The sequence below is a fragment of the Nuphar pumila genome, chromosome 11 (assembly GCF_984573655.1).
Source record: "Nuphar pumila chromosome 11, dmNupPumi1.hap1.1, whole genome shotgun sequence".
In the NCBI taxonomy this organism is placed as follows: Eukaryota; Viridiplantae; Streptophyta; class Magnoliopsida; order Nymphaeales; family Nymphaeaceae; genus Nuphar; species Nuphar pumila.
Window position 1 is genome coordinate 110,118,593 of NC_143259.1, and position 21,888 is coordinate 110,140,480.

At 38.4% G+C, this 21,888-nt stretch overlaps 1 protein-coding gene across 2 annotated transcripts; it reads left to right on the plus strand.

Moving 5' to 3' along the window:
* The first annotated feature begins 886 nt into the window (after positions 1–886).
* On the plus strand, positions 887–21,507 carry LOC149822815 (uncharacterized). 2 transcript variants are annotated; one of them, XM_089980065.1, is made up of 4 exons: positions 887–1,135; positions 1,366–3,027; positions 3,224–3,290; positions 20,847–21,507. In XM_089980065.1, the coding sequence occupies exons 1-3, from the start codon at positions 1,085–1,087 to the stop codon at positions 3,287–3,289; spliced, it is 1,779 nt and encodes a 592-aa protein (XP_089836191.1). In that variant the 5' UTR covers positions 887–1,084; the 3' UTR covers position 3,290; positions 20,847–21,507. The 2 variants fall into 2 exon arrangements, with proteins under 2 accessions (XP_089836191.1, XP_089836192.1); XM_089980066.1 differs by having other exon boundaries at positions 20,911–21,507.
* Positions 21,508–21,888: the final 381 nt, after the last annotated feature.

A 21,888-nucleotide genomic window follows, 5' to 3' on the forward strand; every position in this document is an offset into this window, starting at 1 on the left:
TATATATTTATTTATTTATTTATTTTTTGTTTCAGCCATTTTCTAGCCACCCACCACCGGAAAATGGCTGGCATTTATGTTTTGGAATCTGGCCATTTTTGGCCGGTAACCTGCCGGATATGGCCGTACTAGAAAGAAGACGGTGGAAGGGCATGGAGAGGGGTGGTGGTGGTGTGTTGGAGATACCCCCTAACGCACACACACACACAAAACTATGCTTTCTAAACTTGGGGTAAGTGAAGAAACTGGGGTGGTCCAGGTTTTCACAAACCTGGTTTTGAACCAAAACGTGGTTTTGTGTTATCCAAAGTAAAAGGACATAAAACCAAGCTTTGGCCCAAAAACTTGTTTTTCAATGAAAACCAGGTTATACTGGCTTCAGTGGCGTCCAAATAGTACCTTGGGAATGATCCATAAAATCCAATGGAAAATAGTGACCTTATAGACCTAACATGGACCAATTTCAAATGAGGCCAGCACATTATTTTTAAGCAAATCAGTGCCATACACTTGTCATTAGATGACGTACTCTAGATGTAAACAGGTCAGACTCGGGTTGGATATAGGATTCAGATTACCGAGTCCGACCTAAATGAATCTAGCATAATTGGATTCAGATTCAGATTTAGTTGGATAAGGATCAGTTAATACCAAATCCACATTTAAAAACCTTAAAATTCGACATTACATATATTTGGAATTAGATGCAAAACTTGATACTGCATCCAGATCCTATTATTAACTTCGGCTATCGAATGATTTCAGATTCGGTCAGATATCCGACCTGAATCCGAACCTTCTAGTAGGTCCACATTTGGGTCCTATATGGCTAGTATTGGGTCAAACCTGATCCATCTTTTTCTCCTGTTTGCACTTCGTCAAAAGAAGAAACACCAGAGAGAGAGAGAGAGAGAGAGAGAGAGAGAGATTAGGGTTAATGCATGGTAGCGTGTGTGTGTGTGTGAGAGAGAGATTAGGGTTAATGCATGGTAGCGTGTAGGGTTTCTTTGATTCAATCTTGTCCCGTCTAACTCGTTTATTTTTTGTTTCTCCTCGTCTTCCTTTTTTTTTTGCTTTTGCAGGGATGAAGGATTCTTCAAGATCAATAAAAAGCGGTTCCAAGGATGACGATGAGGTCAGTAACAAAACATAGAACCCTAATTTCTTGGTGATTGAAGAAAATCTGTTTGGTTTTGGGTGGAATTATATGTTGAATTTGTGCTTCATGGTCGGTCTAGGGTTAGGGTTTTTCATCTGTGGGCGTTCCTCCATTTGGAATTGATATGTTTGGATGCTTTCCCTTTTTCTTTTTCTTTGCGATTCTCGAATCCGGGCTGGATCTGCGGCGTGAATCGCTACGTCCAGGTGCGGAGGGTGAAACGTAAGTCCAAGAAGCGTCGCCGCGATCGATCTTCATCTACTTCTACTTCTGATTCGGAAGATTCATACACCAGGAGGAAACGGAGGCGGAAGGAGGCGAAGAGGAAAAGGGCTCGAAGCCCTAGCAGCGATGACGACTCTATGGCGCAGCTGAAGAGGAGGAAGGGATCTAGGAAGTCCGATGGAGAGTATAGGAAGAAATCGAGTAAGGTGAAGCAGAAGAGGAAGAGGAGTACACGGTCTCGTAGGGATTCACCAAGTTCTTGTAGTAGCTATTCTTCGTTCGAAAGTTGCTCGACTTGTAGGGATCGCTACAGTGGTGAAGAAGAAGGCAGTCATGGGAGGTCAAAAAGGACGGGGCATGTTAGAGGGGACGGGCCTAAGCAAGGTGAAGTGAGGAAGAGAAAATTGATTAAGGGCGATGTAAGAAACAGTAATGGGCACAACCCTGGGAGATCATCCTCATGTGGCGGGTGCAGAGTTACTAAAGAGGAATCGATGGAGAACGTGCAAAATTTGGCGAAAAGAGAAAGTAGGGAACAACGAATGGATGATGAAGAGTTTATGGTGTCACGAATTTATGATGATGGTGGCTCTCGGAGAGGTGACGAATGCTACGTGGAACAGGGGAAGTGTGAAATTCGGTTATCTGCGTCTTTTGGTACTGAGCATGCTACTGAAACCAAAACTATAGAAGACAGTGAAAGGTGGGAAATGGGTGCAGATGATAATATCCCTTGTATTGATTCAAGTAATATAGTGAAGATTAATCCTTACAGAATTCATGAAAATGGGAGAGAAGCACATCCTCCAAATGATGTACTTGATGGGAGGGTATCGCAAGATGGTCACGAGCATTCTGATCAAGGCGATGGTTTAATCAATCGTGGGGTTGGTGGTAATGCTGATAGCTCCACCAATCATGGTAGTTCTGATGCCAAGAATTTGGAAGCAATATTAAGACAGAAGGCGTTGGAAAATTTCAAAAGGCTCCATGACAAACAGCATGAGAAAACACAATCACTTGTAAGTGAGCGAGTCAGTGGTGGTGGCTGTACACAAGCCATTGCAAAAGTTGATGGTAAGGCAAGCAGGGTGACTGAAGAAAGTTCTGTTGGCTTGCCAGATGGGGCCCACTCTACTGGTAGGACTCTAGGAGATCAACAATGTGGTTGGAATAGTAGCAACATTCATTCAAATTATTCTGATTCATTACAAGACAGAAAAATTGTGGCTTCTTCAATTCACATTTCCACAGTCTGCAACTATGAGAAGAACAATAATAATTGCAAAGATACTGAAGTGAGTGAAGCTAGGCAAGCTACCGGTGGCAACAGGAATTCTGCTTCTGGTCAGAATAAAAGTCGAAAAGTCACAACTGTATCAATGGGAACTCCTACCACAGTGTCAGGAGAAAAAGACAATTTTCAGAAGGAATCTATTGCGAGATCAGGGCCTGCTCCTGTAAGTAGTGTGGTTCATGATGTAGGGGCTAGTGTATCTAATAAACCTGCTTCAGTTGCTTCAAGAGGCCCTGATTCTGTTAAGAATAATTTATACCAAAATGGCAGTGAGCGAGTAACAACAGAAAATTCACAATTTGAGAAAAAGACTATGTCTGTCATGCGTGGGGGGGAACTGGTGCAGGTGAGTAGTAGTGCTTTTATGTAGCTTCTCATAGTGGTATACCTGTAACAACGGTATATGACACATTTAAAGTTGACCATTATTTGTTTTACCTCCAAAAGATTTCCATTTATAACTGCCATCAAATGTAAGCTTTGAAATTCTAATTGGAGAGAGTGCTGTAAATACTAGCGTGCTGATGGTAATTGTCTTACAGGTGAACTACAAGGTTTACATCCCTAAGAAGGCCCCAGCACTGGCAAGGCGGAAGCTGCAGCATTAAGGTGTGAAATGTATTATGCTTTCTTAACACATAACTTTTACTTGTATTAGGAAAGGTTTCTTTACTTGGTCTTTTGTTACCATCTCAATCGGTTGCTTTTACTTATAGTCCTCAAATTAATAGGCATCTTTTTGTCTTACCTCTCTTCCATCCAAAAGTGAACACACAATATGTTGTATGTTCTCCATCTCTTAGTAAGACTATTTGTTGGTTTATATGTTTCTCCTTATAATTTTGGTTTGATGTTAATTGATTGCATATGGTTTCTTGTGCCCACGAGGTGATTAATCAATAGTGCCAAAGTCATTTCTCTTACATTATTTCTATCTCTTCATTTGGCACCACCTTCTTCTCTTCAGACACCTTTAACATGTAATTTATTGTGTACAATGCAATCGTGTTTCCTAGATTTGTTAGATATTTACTGTGCATGAATAAATTCTGTGTGCTGCTCCATGCTCCTGTCTGTGTGGGAGGCGGGCGTCAAATTTAGCTGGGTTAGCTGGATTCTTTCAGCCAAAATAGCAAAATCTGTTTGGAGACTTGATTCTGTGATTTTGGATTGCTCTTTTCCTAGAGCATGCTTCCAACAGATGATGACATTCTTCGCAATTGTGTAGCTTGTGCAATCTGGGAAAGTGTACAACTAATCCTTCATCAAGCTTTATTTGCTATGTCACGTGGAAACTGACGTGTTCCTGTGTAGTTTTCCATTATGAATAACACATAAGGAGGCACAAGGAGTATATTGAAGTCTCCCTGTTAAAGTTGTAAATAATGTTTGATCATGCTAATGCCATACTGCAATTGCTGTGCATAAAAAAATTGTGGGCTTACATATGTTCATCACATTTGTCTATGATTTAGGAGCATAAAATGAAGAGATGCATAAGACTTGTGCTGCAGAAAAAACACTTCTGACCACCAGTGGTCTATGGGTGCATCCTCCTAAAATGTTGTTTGTAATTGTATTAGTATATGTTATTGAGACTTTGTATGAGACCTTGGGCAATATTGGGGCAGTATAAATTTTTTCCGCGAGTAAATAGATATTGCTTAACTTGTAACTTTGATGATGCTCTTCTTGATGCACTTGCACCCATGGTAGTCGTTATGTAAAGAACTTAGCAGATATTAACATACAATTTCATATTAGCTTGGGCACACACAGCAATTTGATAAACATATGGTGAATCGGTGTTCAAGCCATGGGCTAAAATGGATCCTATATTCAAGTAACAAGGCTTATTAGCAATACAGTCCACCTAAGTTTAGAGAATCTAGTAACTAAACCAACATGTTAATTATTTATTATATTTGGACCTAGGAATGCATATTTATGGATGAGTGACATGCCTCTGTGTTGTACCATATATCCATGGTATTATCCATGTCTTAGCTATGCATCATGTACCATAGCCATGGAAAAATGGTGTTTCATGTATTCATGTGGTGCAAAAAAGATTGCCTAAAAGTGGGATAATGATTACGTGATTATACACATCAGTTCCAAAGCCCAAATTTGTATGCAGCACTTGTTAGTTGTACATTAGTGAAGAATAGTTTAAGAGTTAGTAGGAAAAATAGAAAATATAGAGTGCAAGTTTAGTGAGGAAGTACTGATATTAGGTTATGACTGGTTAGTTGAAGTATTTGCGCCATGAATAGAGAGTACACTTGTAGAAGTGTGCATGTTAAGATAGGTGGGGTGGCAACTAGTGATAAGATTAGGTATAAATATGGTAGAAGATGTTCAGAAGTATTGCCAATAAAAGGAGAATGGAAAAATAATGTTGTTTCAGATGGTTTGGTCATGTTTGCACCATTGAGAAAGGTTGTCATGAAACTAGTAGTCATAATTAGAAAGAGTAAAAGCTGTTGAAGACTTGGAACGAGGCTGTAAGAGAGATATGCAAGATTGTAGGCTGGTTGATGTTGTGGCTTTGTGATGTAAACCCGAGAACAGATTTGCATAAAATTCTATGCAACTATGAATTTATTTAAATTAGGAATATCTAGGAAATTGGGGAAATTTCAAAGAAAAAAAAAGAAAAACTAGAATTTAACTGGAAATCAATAAAACCAAAAATTGTCTCATATCCAACTTTAAATCTTCTATCTAGACCTCTCATCCTCTTAAAAAAGATTTCCTAATTTTGATAAAAATAAACTACCTATTAAGATAACCTTCTAAAAAGATAAAATCTATCCTAAAATTGTGGATCAACAAGATCCAAATACAAAAAGTTCTAAAATGCAAATAGATAAAAATGAATCCTTATGGACCAGATTCTTCTGCTCTGTTCCTGTATCATTCTCCTAGAGTTGGAGAAGACAGGCCCTCAAGTCTAGATTTGCTTGCGCTTCTTCCAGTTTCATTCTACTTTGTGAGTTATGAAGCCACAAATATGGATACGAGTCTCTATGCTGCTTTAGAAAGAGAGAACTTGTTGGATCTAATCCAATATGCGTGATAAAGCTAGGAGTATTCTTTCCAATCCATCCATAGTCATTCGGATCTCTATATCAATTTTGGTCAAATGGATCCAGTGCCAATTTCATCCTGGGTGGAAAAGTCGACAAGAAGAGGACCTGTATCTTCCAGTCCATAATGTTGCTCTTCATGCCATTGTTGATCCATTACAAGCAGGCTTAGGTTTTGGTATATTTTTGGCTTAGGGGAGACAGTAGTACGAAGGTTTTTGATATCGTTAATAGGCTTTAGATCCAAGATGGGTTTGGTATAGGTAAGTTTTGGGGAATGTCCACTTGGGATTGGATTAACTGGGTTTGGGTAAGTTCAAGTTATGGTTTTCGGATATTGGGATAGTATATTCAAGATACGTTTTTGGATCCAACTCTTTTTTAATTAGATCTAGACATTTGCTAGGTTCTGGGAAAGGTTTTGGATTGGATTTTAAGTCGGTTTCAATTATTTGGGTTTGGGTAGGTTTAGGAACATGTAGAGGTTTTTCTTTTTATTATTTCAACTCTGCATCATGATCCAATGCATTCTGAATTGCTTGCTGAAGAGATATGATTGTGATACTTCTCAATTTGCTGCATATGCGATACTCAAGTCCACCAATATACCTGGAAATTTGCTTCTCAATGGTCTCCTGAATCTGAGCTTGTTTTGCTAGGTGTTGGAATTCTTTTGTGTGCACTTGCAATGATCTAAAGCATTGATAAATACATAAACATTACAAATGAGCCAGACCTACTTTAAATTCTGCCATTGGATCTCCACGGGCCTTATGTGAATTTGGATGCTTGAGTTGAACCTTGGTGGAATCTGATCTTGGGACTTGTTGTATAGGATGGTAATAGGTATGGGTGGGATCCGGTTGATTTGAGGAGGAATTTGGATTATAATGGGTCAGTTTAAGTGGGTTTTGTTTTGTAATGAGTAAGGATCCAATAGGAGCTTGATGAATGATTATGAGTATCTTTTAGTTATTTTTCGTGCAATTTTTATTATGTTTCATTAATTCTTGCTTTTATAGATAATTAAGGTTTTAGCTAGGGTGTCGATTCTTGCGGGGTTCATGAGCGATCCTCCTACTCACTTTTATCAAATTGCAACCTTGGAACTCAAGATCGTGAAGAGAATCTAACAATCTAGGAATTAATTAAAAAATAGGAAATTCAAGAAAATTGTGAGAAATAACTAACATTGCTCTTGCTCACTACATCATTTTGGCATCAGAGCTTATGATTGTTCGCCTCGTTCATCACCATAAAACAAAGCTTGATGGAGGATCCTAGTATGGAAAGGAGAAGGTTTGCCTCAATTTGTGAGATCAAACGATTTGAGGGTAACAATCCCATCAGATTTAAGGCTCATCGAAGGTTTTCAACTCAAGGAGCGAATTCGATAAAGTGCATGGCGTATTACTCCCCAACAAATCTATGCGATCGAAAAACAAGAAGAACCAATTTCTTATTCCCAAGCCATTTAGAATAAAAAATGGGATGAAGCCCTGAATAATGAAAGGAAGGCATTACATGAATGCCAAACATGAGAAGTGGTTAGAAGGCCTTCTGGCCTTCATATAAGAATGTCACAGGGTCAAAATAGGTTTATAAGATTAAGTGTAAGCCAGATGAGACCATTGAAAGGTATAAGAGCCGACTTGTTGCAAGGGGCTTTACTCAAGAATATAACATGGATTATGAGAAGATGTTTAACCCTGTGGTTAAAATGAGGACAATACGTATCTTGTCCCTAACAATGGATAATGGTTGGGTTCTAAATTAACATGATGTTAAGAATTCATTCTTACATGGAGACTTGAAAGAAGAAGTCTACATAAAACAACAAGGACACGTTGAATATGATTCAGTTGAATATGTGTGCAAACTTAAGAGAGCAATAATTGGCTAAAACAAGTTTTTCGTTCATGGTTCAAGATTTTTTCTCTAGAAATAAAAATGCATGGCTTATACAAATATTCACTCGATCATTCGTTGTTCATTCACAAAGGTAAATGATATATGATTGTTTTGCTTATATATGTGGATGACATCATTATTACAAGAAGCTCAGATGAACATATTCAGGAAATAAAAGAGGTGCTCCAAGGCGTGTTTGCTTGTCATGGAAGAAGGTGTCGCGACACCTTTCATGAAAAACAAATCGGACCACCCCCATGGGAACTGAATATCTAGAAAGGGCTCCAGCGTGTAAAATGAGAACTGATTTTCACGAGGAAAGTAGCTCCCATGTTTGTGTTGCATTTATTAAGATTGTATTATAAACTGGATCGGGTTTTCCAGTTTAATGTTGGGTTCTCTAATGTAACATGTAACTTTATGTTTGGGTATGGATCCAAATATTTGGTCCAACCCATTTACTACTTTGTATATATATATATACATGAAGTAGGGCACTGACTTCTATTGTGAAGCCCCCCCCCCTTTTTTTTTTACTGCCGCAACTCTCTCTCACTCACGCCTCACCCTCACGTTCTTCATAGGGCCATTCTTTCATGGTATCAGAGCAGGCTTCTGCACCGTGAATCGACTCCGAAGGGCGTGTCCAGCGAGATCGACACTACAGGTGCTGTTTCGTCCAGGACTATCCAGCGAGATCAACGTCCTAGGTGTTACTTCTTCCAGGTTCTTCCATCTGCCTTCTTTTCTATTACCGTGCCCCATTTTTGTCTGCATACCCTCTCCCATTTTTGTCTACATCCTCTCTGTTTAGTCATCGACCTTATGTTTTCTTCAACTATCGGTTCAGATCTGATCATAGATCTGATCGTAGATCTCTTCGACTGCGTGACTGCTGCTCTCTTAATTAGACCCTGCATGATTGCTGCCCTCTTTACCTATTTTTTTTTGTTCATCACGTCTGATTTGGATCAGACAGTCAGACCCAAAGGCTATCTGAAGTCCGAATCTGCCCAGACGTGTGTTCTGACATCAGATTTTGTATCAAGTTGAAAACAGTCATCGACTGTTTTAGATTCATATATTGTGCTTTGGTTGTTGCATCTGTTTTATTCAAGTCTAAGATCAGGATCAGATCTAATCCAAAGATCAGATCTGTTTTCTTAGTTGCTGCGTCTTCTTCGCCTGTCACGGTTTGATCTGAGTTCACTTCAGATCTGAAGCGAATCATTTTATAATTTCTTCGTGATCCAAATTCATTCCTTTATTCCTGATTTCTGGTCATTCCTTCCAGATCTAAAATACCAATTTCTTTATTCTTTATTCTTCATTTAATCTGGTCTGAATTTATTTCAGATCTAAAGTCATTCCTTAAGTGTTTGGCAGCCGTCAAATACATTTAGTTTACAGTTCAGTTTTCATGGACTCTCCTACCCTGCCATCTAGTTTTCTCGGTCAACTTATCTCAGACAAACTGAGCAACAATAACTATTTGACCTGGAAGAGGCAGATACTGCCTTTCATTAAGAGCCTCGATCTCTATGGACACTTAGATGGAACGATCTTTGCACCACCAGAATTTATTGTGCAGGAAATTGTGGATGATAAGGGAGAGGCTTCTAACAAGTTGATTTGAAATCTTGAATTCACCACTTGAAGAAAACGAGATCAAGCTGTTGTAGCCTACATTACCTCTACTCTTTCGCAAGTGGTTCTTGTAGGTATTCCAGATAAGTGCTCAGCAATGGAGTTGTGGGAATAACTTGCGTAGACCTATTTTCAAATCTCAGAGGCAAGAATTATGCATTTGAAGATGGAGTTTCAACTCCTAAAGAAAGAAAGCATGACTCTTACAGAGTATATGAACAAGGTGAAGATCATCACAGATCAATTGACTATGGTGGGCTGTGTGATTTTTGATAAGGATAAAGTTCAACAAGTGCTAAACGGGCTTGGATCAGATTATCATATGCTGGTAACGTCTCTCTTGTGTCTTCCTTCACTTCCTAACTTTGAGGATCTTCGGGCAAAATTACTACAATATGAAATTTCCATTAAAGGAGAAGATGTAGGCAACAATTCAGGAAGCCAAGAAGTATTGTTTACAGGGACAAATTCAGGGAGAGGACGTGGCCACTTTCGAGGAGGACATGGACAGATAAGAAATAATCAAGGGGGGCGTGGATTGTTGCCCACGCCTAGCATGCCGTCAGGTAGTTTTTCGGGAAATCACAATTTCAAAAATGTCCCAACATGCTATTTGTGCAACAAAAAGGGACATATCAAGGCAAATTGTTGGCACAACCCACAAAACAAAGAGAAAATGAATGTCACAGGGTCGTCGAGCAAGGGAAAAGCTGGAAGAAATCAATGGGATAAAGACAATGTCAAGAGCCTTTTAATATCAGCTTTGTCAGGATTGAATTTCAAACAGGGTGATCAGGACACTTGATATGTTGATTCTGGAGCTGCAGCTCACGTGACAGGTGATATTGGTAAGATTTTGAAACCTATCCCTTATCATGGAAATGCAAGTATTAAAACTGGAGATGGAGCTCTCCATCCAATAACTTACACTGGAAATGTGAATATTCCTCTTTCTGATGGTTCCCTAAATTGTCCAATGTTTTTCATTCTCCTAATATTGTCAAAAATATCATTTCCGTTTCTAAATTGGTTGATGACATTCATTCTTGCGTCGAATTTACTCCTTCTGTCTGTGTCAAGGATCCACTAACGAAGAAGATGCTCGTTGAGGGAGAGCGAAAGGGAAATATGTATATCCTCAAAGAGACTTCTTCACCTGTTCGTAGAGCTGGATCAAAATCGTCCATTGGTCAACCGTTCAAATTGGATTCATCTAAGGATTGTTTGAGTTTATCTTCGTATAATAAGCCAAATATTTGGCATTGTCGTTTGGGTCATTGTAATAATGCTTCTCTTGAGAAACTGGTGTCGAGCGGTTTTATTTCAAGGTTAAGCCCGTATAATAAGGTTGATGGTTTCCTTTGTTCTAGTTGTCAGTTGTGTAAGAGTCATGTACTTTCCTTCAATTCAATAAATGAAAGAGCTTCTTTTCCTTTTGAACTTATTCATTCTAATGTTTGGGGACCTGCTCCCCAACCCTCTTTGTCTGTCTGTCGCTATTATGTCACATTCATTGATAGTTATTCCAGATATACTTGGATTTATTTTATGAAATACAAATCTGAGGTATTCAAATTCTTTCGTTTATTTCATGCTCTTGTTGTCAATCAATTTTCGACAAGTATTCAACAATTCCAGTGTGACGGAGGGGGAGAGTATCTATCAAAGGAATTTATTGAATTTCTTCAAAACAACGTGATAAGGCGTAGAATATCTTGCCCACACACACCGCAAGAAAATGGGGTTGCGGAAAGAAAACATCGTCATATTGTTGAAAGTGCCCTAAGTATGTTGCATGACACTCATATTCCTTTAAGTCTTTGGATAAAAGCTTTCCACTCTGCGGTTTATGTAATAAATCGTTTACCGATGAAAATGTTGAATAATTTGACTCCTTATTTCGTGTTATTTGGTATCCAACCTCAATACAGTCAACTACGAGTGTTTGGATGTGTATGCTATGTTCACATTGACAATTCCCAACGTAACAAATTTTAGGATAAAGCTTGTAGATGCAGGTTTGTTGGGTATGCTGAAAAGTATAAAGGATATCGATGCTATGATCCAGGCACTCGACGCATTAAAATCTCACGAAACGTTGTCTTTGATGAGAGCAATGTTCAGATCTTGAACAAAGAGGCAAGGGTTACTAAGGAGGAAGAAAGCTATCAGCCGTGGCTAGCGAATGAATTGTTTAATCAGCTAGAGATGGATAACTCTGCTCCATGTCACACAGTGATAGATGAGTGTGAGCCCATAGAAACCAATGCAGAATCTAGTGGGAACGTGTTGACAGTTGCTCAGGGATCTACTGTGCCTCTCATCACAGAAGAAACCTTGACATTTGGTACTGCTCGTCCAAATGACAGAAGATTCAAAGGGGCAGTATATGCCAGGAGAAGGGATACACCCCACGTAACTGAGCAGGTTAGACGTTAGGAAAGAATCAGACACCCTATTGAAAGATGGGTAAGCTATGAGAATTTTTCCACAGAAATGCAGTTATTTGTTGCACAGGTTGAGAAACAGTAAGAACCCATCGATTTCCCCCAAGCCTCCTTGTCATCAAAATGGGCAGATGCAATGAATGAAGAAATGGGAGCCTTGCATGAATGTAGGACCTGGAAAATAGTTCCTAGACCTCTGGATAAGAATGTTGTAGGGTCTAAGTGGGTATATAAAATCAAGTACAAACCTGACGGATCCATTGAAAGATATAAGGCAAGACTAGTTGTTAAAGACTTCACACAAGCATATGGAGAAGACTATGACGAGACCTTTAGTCCAGTTGTAAAAATGGGAACCATTCAACTTGTGTTATCCTTGGCGGTTCAACATGGATGGTCTCTAAGTCAACTTGATGTTAAAAATGCATTCTTACATGGTGATCTAAAGGAGGAAGTTTACATGGAGCAACCTCTTGGTTATGCAGAAAACAATCCTGAGACACATGTTTGCAGGTTGCGACGAGCTATATATGGACTAAAACAAGCATCTCGGTCATGGTTTGACAGTTTCTCCATTGAAGTACAACGATATGGATTCGTCCGTTCTCAACTTGATCATTCATTGTTCATTTTTCGAGAACACTAGGTCAGCACCTTACTTCTCATATATGTAGATGACATTATTATTACAGGAAGTTCTTGTAAGCATATAGAGGCTACAAAGATCCTATTGAGCCAGAAGTTCAAGATAAAGGACCTGGGTGTCCTACGATATTTCTTGGGGGTTGAAGTTGATCGACAAGATACTAGCCTCTTGTTGACCCAACACAAGTACGCTCTAGATCTTTTGGAGAAGTCAGGAATGAAGAACTACAAACCATTGAATACTCCTAGCATGTTAAACCATAAACTCAGTGCTCAAGATGGGGAGATCTATGAGGACCCGAAATATTATCGTCGCTTAGTTGGGATGCTTCAATATCTTACTTTTACGAGGCCAGATATTGTATATGCAGTGAATCAAGTCTCTCAGTTCATGCATGATCTACATACATAACACATGAATGCAGTTAAAAGAATTCTTCGGTACTTGAAGGGTACTCTTGGAGATGGGCTTGCTTATCGTCAATCAAAGGCAAAAGGAGAACATAGACAACTAGAAGTATATGCAGATGCAGATTGGGCAGGAGATCCAGACGATAGAAAGTCAGTCTCTGGGTATTGTGTGTATGTTGATGAAAACTTAATAGCATGGAGTACCCAGAAGCAATGTGCTGTTGCGCGTTCAAGTACAGAAGCTGAGTACCGATCCATGGCCTCTGTCATTGCCGAAGTTACGTGGTTAAGACATTTATTAACAGAGATAGGAGAAAAAGTGAAGGTTGTGAATCTGTTTTGCGATAATCAAAGTGCCATTCAAATTGCTTTCAATCCTATCCACCATGGTTGAACGAAACACATAGAGATCGATCAACATTTTGTCCGACAGAAGGTAGAAGACAAAAAAGTTATTCCAGTCTATGTACCAACAGAAGATCAAGTTGCTGATCTACTTACCAAAGGACTTACGAGTGCGCGGTTTTGGTATCTCAAAGGCAAGTTGTCCATGGTACAAGACCATGCACAACTTGAGGGAGGGTATTAAGATTGTATTATAAACTGGATCGGGTTTTCCAGTTTAATGTTGGGTTCTCTAATGTAACATGTAACTTTATGTTTGGGTATGGATCCAAATATTTGGTCTAACCCAGTTACTACTTTGTATATATATATATATATATATACATGAAGTAGGGCACTGACTTCTATTGTGAAGTCCCCTCTCTCTCTCTCTCTCCCCCCCCCCCCCCTTTTTACTGCCACAGCTCTCTCTCTCTCTCTCTCACGCCTCACCCTCACGTTCTTCATAGGGCCATTCTTTCAGCATTGTGGGGCTCGCAAACATGACATAGGTGCCTATGCATTTCTGCGAAAAACTTCTCTTTTCTGAAACATGCAAACGGGCCCTAAGGGCACATTTGCGTGCCGAGGAAGAGGGCTCTGTGATATTTCTTTCATGGAGTCATCTTTTGTTGAAAAGGAATTGACCCTCCCCTCCAACGGGAAACATTTTCCATGAAGGGGGAGGTCCTACATTGATTTCAAGCTCTTTTTTCTCGTGGAAAGGAAACCCGATGTCTGTGTTGCCACTATAGGCTTTGCGAAAATGCATCGATGAGAGTACGTTTTTGGGAAAGCCCCCGCTTTATGTGACACACAAACGGACCCTAAGGGTGCACTTGAATACCTTGATTATTAAATAGTAATGATACGGGCACCTACTCCCACCTAATAGAAACCATAAGTGTAAGTTATATCTTCTCAATCAGACTTTATAGATGCATTCAACATAGTTTTAGGAACCATGCTTTGGATCATGTTTTTTGGACACAAAAATAAGGTTTTTTAGGTCTTGAATTTTTGGTACATTGTGGGCCATCGATTTTTAAAGAACTTGAAAAACCTACATATAGTTTAGATTCACATGATCCAAAACTTGTTTTCTGACGTTTTAAGATGAAGGATCTTTGCCAGTTGAAATACTTCTTGGAAGTTGAGGTTGATAAAAGGAAATATGGTGTGGTTTTGACTTGGCATAAATACACTATATTTCTTGAGCAAAAAAGGTATGTCTGATTGCAAGCCTTTATTAACACATGCTGTTAATGATGGAGAGTTATATAATGACCCTACTGAATACCAGGGTATTGTGGGAATATTGCAATATCTCACTTTCACCTGGCCAGATGTTGTGCATGTAGTAAACCAAATGTTTCAATTCATGTACCAACCAAAAACTACCCATATGGAAGCAGTGAAGCGGATTCTAAGGTATTCGAAGGTCACCATGGGTGATCGATCTACTCATAGTTATGGCTTATTCAGATGCTGATTGGGCAGAAGACCTAGATGAAAGGAGATTGGTTTCAGGTTATTGTATATTTGTCGAGAATAATTTAGTTTCTTGGTCAAGCTGTAATAAGAGAGACGTAGCTTGGTCAATTACTAAAGCTGAATATCGAGCTATAGCAACAACTACCTAAGAGTTGACATAGATAAAGAGTTTTTTACATGAGCTAGATGAAACAATGCCTAGATCAGTTTTATTATGTGACAATCAGAGTGTGATCAAGATCTCCTTGAATCCTGTTCATCATGAAAAGACCAAGCACATAGAGATTGATTAACACTTCATCAAAAGCAAAATTGAAGATGGGGAACTTAAATCAAGATTCATTGGCTCAAAAAACCAAATAACAGGTCTCTTCACCAAAGGCTTGACAAATCTACGGTTTTGGTATTTGAAGTCCAAGTTGTCCATGGTGATTACTATGTACGACTTGAGGGAGACTATTATGAGATAAAGTTACTGGATCTGAATATTAAATCTAGATCTAGTTCCAACTTACATAGAACTTTTGTTACTTAGTGTGCTATTTATGTATGCCTTTATATTTGTTTGATTTCTTATTTGTGTATATCTCTTTTATTAAGAGGGTTGTATTTGTTTAGCATTGTACATCATGTTCTATAAATAATGAAACACCACACACGATATCCCTATTGGGAATCATAGGAACTGAAGGAATACCACCCTAGCAATATCGTCTCTCCTCTGTAACTGCTTTGGATTCACAGATACCTGTTCTAACATGTTTATTGTTAAATATATATTTATTAATCATTATTTGTTAGTTGACTAGATACCTTTGACATTGCTTTATATTTTGGTTCATAATTGACAGTGTAGTTTCATAGCGTTTTCTAGAATATAGGATAATTGTGCATTTATTCATGAGTGTATATGCTTGTGTTGTGCTACAAGTTGTATTAGGCTGGTTTGATCAAGAAGGTAGCGACCTGCTTGTTGCTCAAGAAAGCAACACGATCTCACAAACTTGGCAAGCTTCACAATCAAGGACTCTAGTCTAGCCTGCCACTCGCGACACCTTTTGTGGGTTTTATGTTTACCTAACTGGTGGTAAATCCTAGTTGCAAGATGAAGTGTTTGGTCCCCTAGGTGGGCTTGCTACAGTCCAAGGCAGCCCCCTTTGCTGCTACAAGATGGCGACAAAAGACAAACAACAAGTTTACTTGCTGCAGCTGCTGCCTTTCAGCAAAAAGAGAAGTTAAAGTGGAGTGAGAAACAGAGGGAGGGAAGCCTCTTGTCCTAAGTAGTAAAAAACACTAGTCGGTAGGGGTGCACACGAGCCGAGCTTGGGCTGTTCAAGCTCGGCTCAGCCAGAAAAACCATTGCTTGAACTCTGCTGGAGTTCGGAGGAGATCTTGAACAACGTTGTCCAAGCTCGCCTCGCCTCCGAGCTCGAGCAGAGCTGAGCTTGACCGAATTCCAAAAAATATATCATTTTTACCTTTTTTACGAGGCAGGATTTGAACCTGCCACATCAAAAAAGTCTGGTACAAAGCGTTACCACCTTACCACTATAATGAAATAGCGGAAGTGATAAAAACATTGGCACAAAGGGCTTACGAGATGATAATCACAAAAAGTGCTCAAGCACAAGCCAATGCCACTAAGGACTAAACAAGATCACACTCACAATGTGCACAAACACAAGTCCACTAAAGGACAACACAAATAGCCAACAAAGGGAAAACACAAAAGTAAAAAATATAGGGTCTTATTAAGTACTTTAGTAAAAGCTTTAAAGAATAGGGGGGATCACACTCCTATTTATACAAGTGAAAAAGGAGAGAATAGAGAGACCATTGGGGGCTCCCAACGACTCTATGGTCAAAAAGACCAGAGCCCCTAATGGCTCCTCTAATTACAAAATCAGAAAAGTAAAAATAAATAAAAACAAATAAAAATAACTATTTTAATAAACAATTTTATTACAAAAGAAAATGACTAAAATGCCCTTATTAGGGCATTTGACTATTATAAGATTAATAACTATGTATATGGATATATTTATCTATCCATAGATATATACATACATGTATACAATATTTTCACACTCCCACTTAAACTTATGGTGAAATAATCGAAAGTTTGTTAAAGAGGAAAATAAAACAAGGTGCAGGAAAAGCTTTGGTGAGAAATCTGCAAGCTGATAGTCTGAGGTGAAATACAACAATATAATAGTTCTTCTCAAATATTTATCGCTGATATAATGGTAATCCATCTCAATGTGTTTGGTACGTTCATAGAAGGTATCATTGCTTGTAATGTAGATTGTACTTTTGTTACCACAACACAGATTCAAAGAAGAAGAGATGATTATGCCCATATCTTTGAGAAGACTTGACAACCATATAAATTTCATTGTTGTTGTAGCCATTGCCTCGATATTTAGCTTCAGTTGAGGACAAAGATACCTTTTGCTACTTCTTGCATCTCTATGAAATTAGAGAATTTCCTAAAAACACAAAAAAATGTGTAGTTGAGATTCTATCATTGAGATTTTCTCCCCAATCAATATCAGTATAAGCAAATAAATCCAGATAGGAAGAAGATAAAAAAACCCTTTAGTGATGGTATTCTTGATGTATCTGATAATTTTTAACACAACGCTTATGTGCATAATGGTCGGAGCATGCTGAGACTGACAGACAAAATGAATTTTCCTGAGCTATATCCGGTTTGATGATGGATAAGTAAGTGAGTGCCTTGATCAGCTGATGATAGGGTGCAATATCTTCAAGAAGAGTCCCATCTTCAAGCCTTTACTTAGCATTGGTTACTTCTGGGGTTTCTACTTTCTTGTTATCTGAAATTCTAGATTTGACGCAAAGGTCTGCACCCAGCTTCATTTTAGACAGAATGTACTCCCTGAGAGAGTATGCAACTTGAATGCATAGAAAATATCTTAATAACCCAAGTCAGACATGTCAATTTTTTTTTAAATATTTTTAATATAACTAACTCCCTGTTGGTCACTTATCATATCATCTACGTAAAGTAGAAGTATGACTACTTTGGTATTTATACTTTTAATAAAAAGAGCAGTGTTATTATAACATGAATGAAAACCTAAAGAAGACATGACCCTACTAAATCTATCGTACCAGGCCTTTGAGGCTTGTTTAAAGTCTTACAAGTTTTTTTTTAGTTTAAGAATTTTACCATTTTCAATATTAACTCTCGATGGAGGATTCATATAAACCTCCTCACTTAATTCCTCGTTAAGGAAAACATTTTATATGGGTCATTTTTGGATTAAAGCAACAACTATGAAGGTCCGAACACTTGTCATTCTAGCTACTGGGTCTAAGGTTTCCTCATAGTCAATTTCATATTCTTGAGAATATCCTTTGGCAACTAACTTGACTTTATATCTTTCTAGGGTCGCATCACTATTGGTTTTAACCTTGAAAACCCATCTACATCCTATAACTTTATTTCTTAAGATCTATGTCACATGGGTGCGGGGGTGCGGCAAAAATATATATATATATATATATAATATATATAATATAAAATTTGTGCAGGGGAGGGGTCGAGCTGATGAGTTGTGGAGCCTGATTCAGAGTTTTTGCCCTTGCAGAAAGGAGGGTCCGGGGGCTCCCCCCGACGAGAGTCAACGCACCCAGGGCCGGGTTGACCGCACCCACATCGACGCGGGTGCGGCACCCTGCTAGCCGAATCCCTGTGACATAGCTTAAGATTAATAAAATTGATTTTCAAGTATTAACCCTTTTAAAAGCATCCAATTCTACATTCATTACTTCAACCCAATGTGAAATATTTTTAGCATCGTTATAATGCAATGATTCATAGTAGGAATGTAAGGCTAGTAAGCATGCTCTATAATTTGGTGTCAAGGTATCATATGATACAAACCTACTAGGTGGAATAGAGACACAATTGGATCGTCTACAAAGGCATCACGTGTATATTTTTTCTAAGTGACTTGGAGGATTCTTTTGCTCACACCGGGTATATACTTGTATTGGTTTATCAATAATATTCTCATTACTCGATTTGGAATTTTTAACATTAGAATGCCCATCATTATCACCATTATCACTAAAGAAATTATCATTTGAAGAAACATTACAAGATGTTAATTCTTCTTGTGACAAGAAATCAAATAAAAAGTTATAATCTATTTCGTCTTTTTCCTTAGTTATCTCAAATCCATTTTCATTTTCTAAAAAAGTTACACTTTTAGAAACATAAAGTTTGTTATTCTTAAAGTCAAAACATCTAAAACCTTTTTGATTTTCTCCTTAATCGATGAATACATATTCAATGACTTTTGGAGATAAGTTGTCTCTCTCATGTAAAATGCCAAAACATTTGCAACCGAAAATTCTCAAACGTTTATAATCGGGAGTTCTTTCAAATAATTTTTCATATGGAGAAATGTTTCGAAAGGATGATGAGGGCATTCTATTTATCAAGTTGATGTTAGAACGGCTTTGGCCCAAAAACTCTTTGCATCATTTATAGAGATAAGTAAGGTCCTAACAGTTTCCATAATATGTTTATGTTTTTTTCGGCTAGCCGAGTGTGCATCACTTATGTGCACAGCTATGACACATGTTACATGGCCGCAACACTTGCTCGTCCCTTGTGTCGGTAGGCAAGGTCATGGTTTGCACATATGCAACACTTGTGTGCACAACTGTGACACTTGTGCGTGTAGCTGCAACACTTGGACTTGCTGCTCCTTCCTGACTAGGGATTTAGACAACAATACTCGACCGACCTTTCAATGACCTCCCAAAGCCTAAGCTAAGCTTCTTAGATCTCAAAATACAAGTTGGACAAGGTGTTGGAGTGCATAAAATGACCAGAGACACACAATCAACGAATACAAAGTCAAATACATTTGGTTTGGCTAGCTTAGAGCTAGTTTTACAGGGTTTGCTACTATGAAATACAGATCCGGATCTACAGACACCTTTCTCTTCTTCACCCTAGCCGACCTCACTTAGGGATTTGTTCCGCCTTCTTCCTTGGAATCTGTGCCTTCTACAGCTCCAGCAACGTTGATGTGACTGTTATCTTCCCCATTTCCTTTTTTTTCTTTTCTCTGGGGATTTCCCCTAGCCATTCTTCTCTAAAGTGAATATTTCTTGGGATTTGTGCCATTTCCGGCCTTAGAAACTGTGTCCCAGTAGATTTGCATCACCCACAGCCCCTTTGACATGTAGAGGTATGTATTTCTCCTCCTCCATCATCTTAGCCATTGATTCCCTCTTTTTGAGCATTTTCCCTCTTAGTTGATCCCTCTAAAATGGATTTTCTCAATTTTTGTGCACATACCCAGCACTCGGAACCGTGCCCAGCTGATTTATGCTGTGTTCTATGTTCAGCAACACCATCTCCATTCATGCCATCTTTTTCGTCTTCCATTTGCTCGATTTCCAATTGATTTACCCAAGGAAATCAGGTTTTTATTGGGAATTGGGAATCATGCAACAAATGTAGGTGCAACCAACTTTTGTGAAATTGCCTTATTCAGCAATGTGTTTCTGTACTTTTTCTTCATTGCTGCTCTTAGTGCACAAATATCTTAGTTTGAATAGTATCACAAACCTTGGGCTAGCATTTCCATTGATGAAATGTGCATTGGACTTAGTTGGAAAGAACGTTTATTGTTTTTTGATGACTTCATATTTTGTTGATCAATTTATGATTCAAAATAAATATGAGGATTGGTTGCTCTATGTTGATTATGAGTTTCATACCCTTTGAAAAAGTATTTCTTTATTTTTGTGTTTGATATAGTGTCCCCATCATCACATCAAGCAATACAACATAGGATAATCTATATTTCTTTCTATGGAAGTCCTCATTAAACTTTTGTGCATGGTTTTACTCGCTCAACCTTACACATGGGACTGCTTGTTCCATAAATTTTATGTCCTCTTTCGTACTCCCTGATGAACACAATTGGTGGATCTGCCAGTTATTGACTTTTTTTGTACTTTTCGCAGAAAGATCATTTATGCTGTACTTGTTCCTTCAAAAGAAAAAAAAGATCTGAACTTTTTATGCTCATGATTATAGTTTGTAATATTAAACCTCTTTTATTTGTCTTTAAATAATACAGCTTACTGTGTGCTTTTTACATGGGAGTATTTGACTAGCTAATATGATCTGAGTCAACTTCGTAGTTGCCATCTGAACTTTCATCCAGTATTAGAGAAGGAGAACCCTCTCTTGGAGTTGCAGGTGAAGAAATTCATGACGGCTGAACATGTTTTGGGTGGAGTTTTCTTAATTCAGTCCATTGCACATGTTTTTTGCTTGTTGGGGCTCCACTGAAACCTTTTGGAGTCCTCACAGTTGCTGTTTGTTGTGAAGACCAATGGCCCCCACTTATTGCTGTAGAAGACGGTTCAAGGAGAGGTTCTCTTTTGGAATGAGTAGAAGTGTCCTATAAGATGCTGAAGCCCTTCTTATACACGCTGTGTAGAGATGGATATTCAGGCACTTGATTTTCTTTTGTTATAATGTGGGAAGGAATAACTTGTTGACAATGCTGAAAGGGGTTATTCAAAGTTCAAATCTATATGTATTGTAATGCTTCTGCTATCTGACAGTAATCTTTCCGCCATCCCAAGGTAGTTCCCCATCTTACTGCGGCTGGTCTGTTTCATCCTTCAGCCCTGCTTTTATTGTCACTTAAATATTAAATACAATGTCATAATTCCTCAAATGAATGTGGTTCTATTTTAGTTCATACCTTAATTGACGATCCATTTTTACCAGTTCCACTGTAGCATCTTCAATAAACAATATCATTTGTGTCATTCTGTTAAATATTGATATTGTCCTAGTTTCCAGTGACTGGCTTTATTTTAGGGCATGTTTGGTTGGGTCTCATAAGATTTGAACTCATGCAAATGAGAACGAATCTCATTGGGATCAGCTAAACAAACACGAGAAAATGGGTGGTGAGAAATGGACTCATTTGCCTTTACAAATGAGAGTTGCTTTCTCATTTAAATGAGAATCAGAATCACATAGAGCCTCATGTGATTCTGATTCATGCACATGTCTCAGCAAACCAAACTTACCTACTAGTTTCAAAACCTCCATTGAAGATTATGCAAAAAAAAGTTTCAATACCTTCACTCAATCCATTTTAC